Source organism: Gavialis gangeticus, unplaced genomic scaffold (assembly GCF_001723915.1).
Source record: "Gavialis gangeticus isolate Ggan-Ray unplaced genomic scaffold, GavGan_comp1, whole genome shotgun sequence".
NCBI classification, from domain to species: domain Eukaryota; kingdom Metazoa; phylum Chordata; order Crocodylia; family Gavialidae; genus Gavialis; species Gavialis gangeticus.
The window spans coordinates 16,775,757-16,780,851 of record NW_017729006.1 but is presented as its reverse complement, the minus strand read 5'-3'; the positions used below and the strand labels follow the sequence as shown (position 1 = coordinate 16,780,851).

Below are 5,095 nucleotides of genomic sequence, written 5' to 3'. Positions count from 1 at the left end.
TTTTTTTTTTTTTTTTTTTAAATACCCCAAAGTAATAAAAAAATTGAGGATGCAAATTGTTATTTAGTTGTAGAATTTCTAAACCTGATTTCTAGTTCTCCTTCCCCTTTTCAGATGGGGAAGAAGGAGGTCTCACTAGAATCTCTGTGTTACCTGCCTCATGGAAATGAACTTTAATTGCAACCTTTTATCTTATAATCCAAAATAGATTTCTTTGAAAATGAATAAGAGCATGTAATTTGTGCTTTGTGTGAACCAGATGTGGCTGCCCACTTGCTGTAATGGCAGAGAAGGGGCAAAGTTAAATCTCCAGTAGGCGTTTGTGGTTTATGAAGCAACGTCTGTTTATCTGGCCAGGAAGATTCAAAGCCAAATATAATTGCTGCTCGCCATGCTGCTCCAAACTGAAACAGATTATAGCATTTTAAGAAGGACTTAGGATATCTGGCCAGTTGCACTAGGGAGTCAAAAGCAGCTGCATGCGATGCAAGCCATGTCACTCTCTCGTGAGCTGTGGAATACTGTGCCTTAACCATGCTAGTGTGATACTAGGCTGGGGTAGACTTTTGACCCAGACTTAGTTTAACCTTTTTGGGGTGGGCACCTATTGTGTTTTTTGCTTGCCTGCACAGCACTATGCAGCATAAACTGTAATAATAATAATAATAATAATACAGCACAGGTTTTTTTTTTCTTTCAACCTTTGGGTAGATGCACAAGCAAAGTATTTCTTAGGGCTGCATGGTACTGCTATGTACAGGCCCCCAAAGAACAGTGTTGATCTGAGCTGCCGTGAGAGGCATTGTGATTCAGAGACAGATTCCTCCCCTACACTTGCTTTCTTTTGGGAGGATGTAGGTGGTGGAAATAAATTACTCCAGCCCAATGAAAGGATATAACTTATTCCTTATCCACCCCCGCTTTGGCCAGTAGGAGGGATACTGTCTCATGCTTCCTTCTTTGCTTGCAATGCATGGGAATGGTATTTCTGAAGCGATTGAGACTTGGGATCTGTGTTGGTCAGCCTCAGCTGAATAATGGTCTGTGTGGGAGTTACTTCCTCTCCCTCTCCTCCTTGTGATTTTTGTCTTTGCATCTAGTCTGTGCAATTGTCTTTTGTTTGCCAAAGGTGTCCCCCACCATCTTAACATTAAAAGCACTGATTACTGATTTTACTTTTATGTTTTCTCTCTAGTGACACACACAGGCTGTTGGAGGGGGTGGCCCTGTTCAACAGCTCTGATTAGCCACAGATCATTGTAGTCATCTTAGAGGTGACAGACTCAGATTTCTAGTCCCAGAAGCTAAGTCAATGAGTGCACCTATTGTTGCTTCTTCATTTTACAGGTTGTTCTGAGAATCAAGTTCATATTAGCTAACTTCATTGCTTTTACCAAAAACATCTGTTCCACCAGATGGAATTTCATTAAAAGAACCTAGAAAAAAATCTGGCAGGAAATACAATGAGACTTCCCTTCCAGAGGTGCCTGCAAGAGGGAAGAAGTGTGGGCTTGATATGCAGTCCACAGGGATGGAATTCAGTCCAAGGACTGGTGTAGTGGAAAGTCCCAGCTGTTTTACTGTGCTTATCAGAAGTTGTAGAGGTTTAAAATGTTAAGGTTTAAAATGAGCAGTTAAAAAGGGAATTCTAGTTTCCCCAATCAATCGGAGCAGTCAGAACTGCATGGAAAGTATTGTAAATTACAGTTGTGGAAGCCATTTGTCAATGAACAACCAACTAAGACTCCCTGTTTCTTACAGATTTTCCTTTTTCAAGTGTTTGTGGTTGTGTGTGGGTGGGGGTCACAGGGAAGAGAGGACATAACTACAGGAAGCAAGTGCGGGAGCATGCTAGCCAAATTTTCAGGTTATTTTCAGTGGTGTCTGGTCTGTCAATTTGATTGCATCAGCCTTTGTCAACAATAACATTCAGGGTATTTAATGCTGAAGTTTACCTTACCTACGTGCTGTGATGCCTATTATTATTACCTTCTGAGTTTTGTGAGTCTGCATATGCATACTGAGATACAAATGCCTCTGTTCCAGGAGTGCCCCTGCAGCTAAGGCATCTCTTTCCTGTAGAAGGATTTGCCATGTTAAAAGATTCTACTTTTGACCCCTCTTGTTTTTCTTTATTTCATTTTTAGGAACCTGTGTAAAATGCAACAAAGGCGTGTATGGAGCCAACCAAGCCTGCCAAGCCATGGGGAATCTCTATCATGATGGTTGCTTCACTTGTGGAGCGTGCAGTAAGTGTGTCTTTGTGTTGTGAGGGAGATCCTTAGCTGAATAATGGTCTGTGTGGGAGTTACTTCCTCTTACTTCCTCTGCAGCACGTAGCTTTTCAAATATTCTCTGGTTCGGGGTAGATGTAGTTGTTTATTTACCTGGTAGGATGCACACTCCTAAAGTGTTGCAATTTTTCATTCAGAGGAAATATTTTGGGTTATATCTGCCTTCTACTATAGGGCACAATGGGCAGAAATAAGCCACTGGGATATTTGTAAGTGCCTATTATCTCTAGGTGCAGTTGTTTTGTATTACTTATTATGGCTTTTTTCTGCAATCATAGTAGGTCAGTCAACTGCCATATATATTAGACATGATACAGGAATTACAGTGAATTTTCAGAACCTGAGGTGTGCAGAACAGGCAAGACGTGGTCCTTTCTAACTTTAAAAACGTTAAATCTTTGAGAAATACTCCCTGGCATAAAGATTTCACTATCTAAGGTCCTGATTTGGGAAGTCAGCATATAAGGGACTTGTCAGATCTCCTTGAATTAAGTTATTTGTAGCCACAGGACATGTAAAGTGAAATGCACCTTTTGGGGATATGAACTAATTTGCCTTCTGCCTTCACTTTGCTCATCTGGCAAGTTACTGTGTCCCTGGCCTGACTGTTATGTTTGTTTCAGTTGTGTTTACAATTTGTCTTGTGATGTGTCAGACGTTAGGATACAGGCTGTACTTATAGAATCATAAAACCATAGAAAAGTAGGGCTGGAAGGGACCTCGGAAGGTCATCTTTTCCAGCCCTCTGCTCAAAGCAAGATCATCCCTATCTTAACCATTGTAGAAAAGTATGAGTCTAACCTGTTCTTAAAAACTTCGCAAACAACTCTCACATACAGCTACCAGGCCAGTGTCTGAAATAGCAAATGTCCTCAGTAAAGGTGTAAAGCAACAGGATGAAGGCACTGTCACTGTCCTGCCACAACAAGGACATTTGGCTTTTTTTGCAGCTGCATCACTTTCCGGAGTAAGGCTGAGTCTGTGATCCACCAAAACCCCAAGATCTTCTCTACAGTGCTGCCACCCAACACCTATTCTGTATTTTTGTTTTTTGCTTCTCAGGTGCCCTCTATAATGTTAATCCCTATGGATATTGCACCCTGGAAAATAATGGGTATTGAAGTAACTGTTCATTGCCATTGGTTAGCAGATGACAGTAAAAAAAACCCTGTGTTTATAAACCTTGTCCTCTATGCTCTACCCACTGTCCTCACCTTGTTTGCCCTTTTGATCTCCCACATCCTTCCTCTTTCTAGCCGTTTCCATCCTGTGTGCCAAGCATCTTTGCTGTCCTTCCTCAGAACCCTCTTCTCTACCCTCACTGTCTGTTTCGAAGTATAGGAGTGGAAGCCCGTATGCACTTGACCTTAGAGTTCACCTTCATTCTCTGCATATGCTGACTCCTGTTGTTTTGTTTTTAATGCTCTCCTACCCTTTGGCTGTTCCCTTGCTTTGTCTAGGTCAGTGATGCTCAACCAGAGTGCCATGGTATCCTCAGGTGCCTTGAGATCCTTGGGTGGCACCCCAAAGTATCCTTGAAATTTTAGTGCTGTTGGGTGTGCAAACATGATTCACAAGATTAAACCCAGATCATTCAAATAGGATTCCAGACTGTTAAATACATTCTGACCTGCTTGATTTTTCTGAGTTCTTTATAAGGCAGAAATTGCTCTATTATTTTTCTGTAGTCAAAAGAATTGAGTGAAAACTAAAAGCTGGCATTTAACAAGGGGTGCCTTGAATCTAAAGAGGCTGAGAAGCATTGGTCAAGCCATACATTACATGTTTGCCTGCTTGAGACCTGTGCTCTTTGGATAAGGGTTAGGGATAGAGACTATGATTTTTGTTTGTTCTAATAACCTCCGTAAGATGCTATGCCAAGTAAAGATATAGCATAAACATTTTACTACTGCTAACAACAATAACAACTTTACACTTCTGTGGGATTTTCCATTGGAGGCTCTTCAGGCGTTCTACAAATTCAAACAAACTAATTTCACAGTAATCTGTGTTCCATTTCACCAATGAAGGAGGCACAGAGAGATTGTGTGCGCATGTCTTTGTGTGCGTGCATGTGCACATGTGTGTCCTCTGCCCTCTATACGCTATAACAGACGCATATGAGTTAACTTTTAATTGGCTAGTTCAGGTACTGCTAGTAGCATAGCCATGGCAGCATATAGCTCAGTGTGGGCTGCAAAGCCTGCCTTAAGCGAGGAGGGGTGGTTAGGCTATGTTTAGCTGTGTGTAGTCGCAGTTAGACCACTATGAGCTAAGTTAAAGCTAGGTCTGGCTTGGCTCTACTATTCTGCAGTAATATGCTCCAAGTCACTTCCTGTGGTAACACAGCTCTGGCTGGGGCTGGACCCCAAGTGTCTTGATTCCAGATATCTTGCTCTGTCCACTAGACTGGTGCTCCTGCCTCAGCTTTCGCATCCCTAGGGCTACTAGTGTATATTTAGAAATGTAGCTACTTAGTGGCAGCAGTAAAAAAAACATCTGTTATGTTTGTATAGTTGAACTTCCCTTTTTCAAAGTAAGGATTTTTTTCTCTGTTATATTTAGAATGGAAAGCAGGGAATGCATCTTCTCTTTAGCTCTAATGCATGAATACATTTAGAAAGCTGCAGAAATGGCATTTTAGTAATCCCATATTTACTCAAATACAAGGTGAGGTTCCCCTCCCCCCATCAGCATGGGGGAAAAAAGCCCCTTATCTTGCATTCACATATGAGGAAACCTCATTAAATGCATTATGTATCAGTAAACACTGCTTTTAGCAGCAGTTTACTGATACATAA

General features: G+C 41.4%; 1 protein-coding gene across 2 annotated transcripts in view; it reads left to right on the top strand.

The window, feature by feature from the left end:
• Positions 1 to 5,095, top strand: part of LIMD1 (LIM domains containing 1) — a 62,267-nt gene that overhangs the window by 18,932 nt on the left and 38,240 nt on the right. The window contains exon 2 of one of the 2 annotated variants that reach the window (XM_019508884.1): positions 2,148 to 2,249. The exons of the other annotated variant lie outside the window; for it this stretch is intronic. Coding sequence (XP_019364429.1) covers positions 2,148 to 2,249 — 102 coding nt within the window. The remainder of the gene's footprint in view (positions 1 to 2,147; positions 2,250 to 5,095) is intronic. 2 annotated transcript variants of the gene reach the window in all.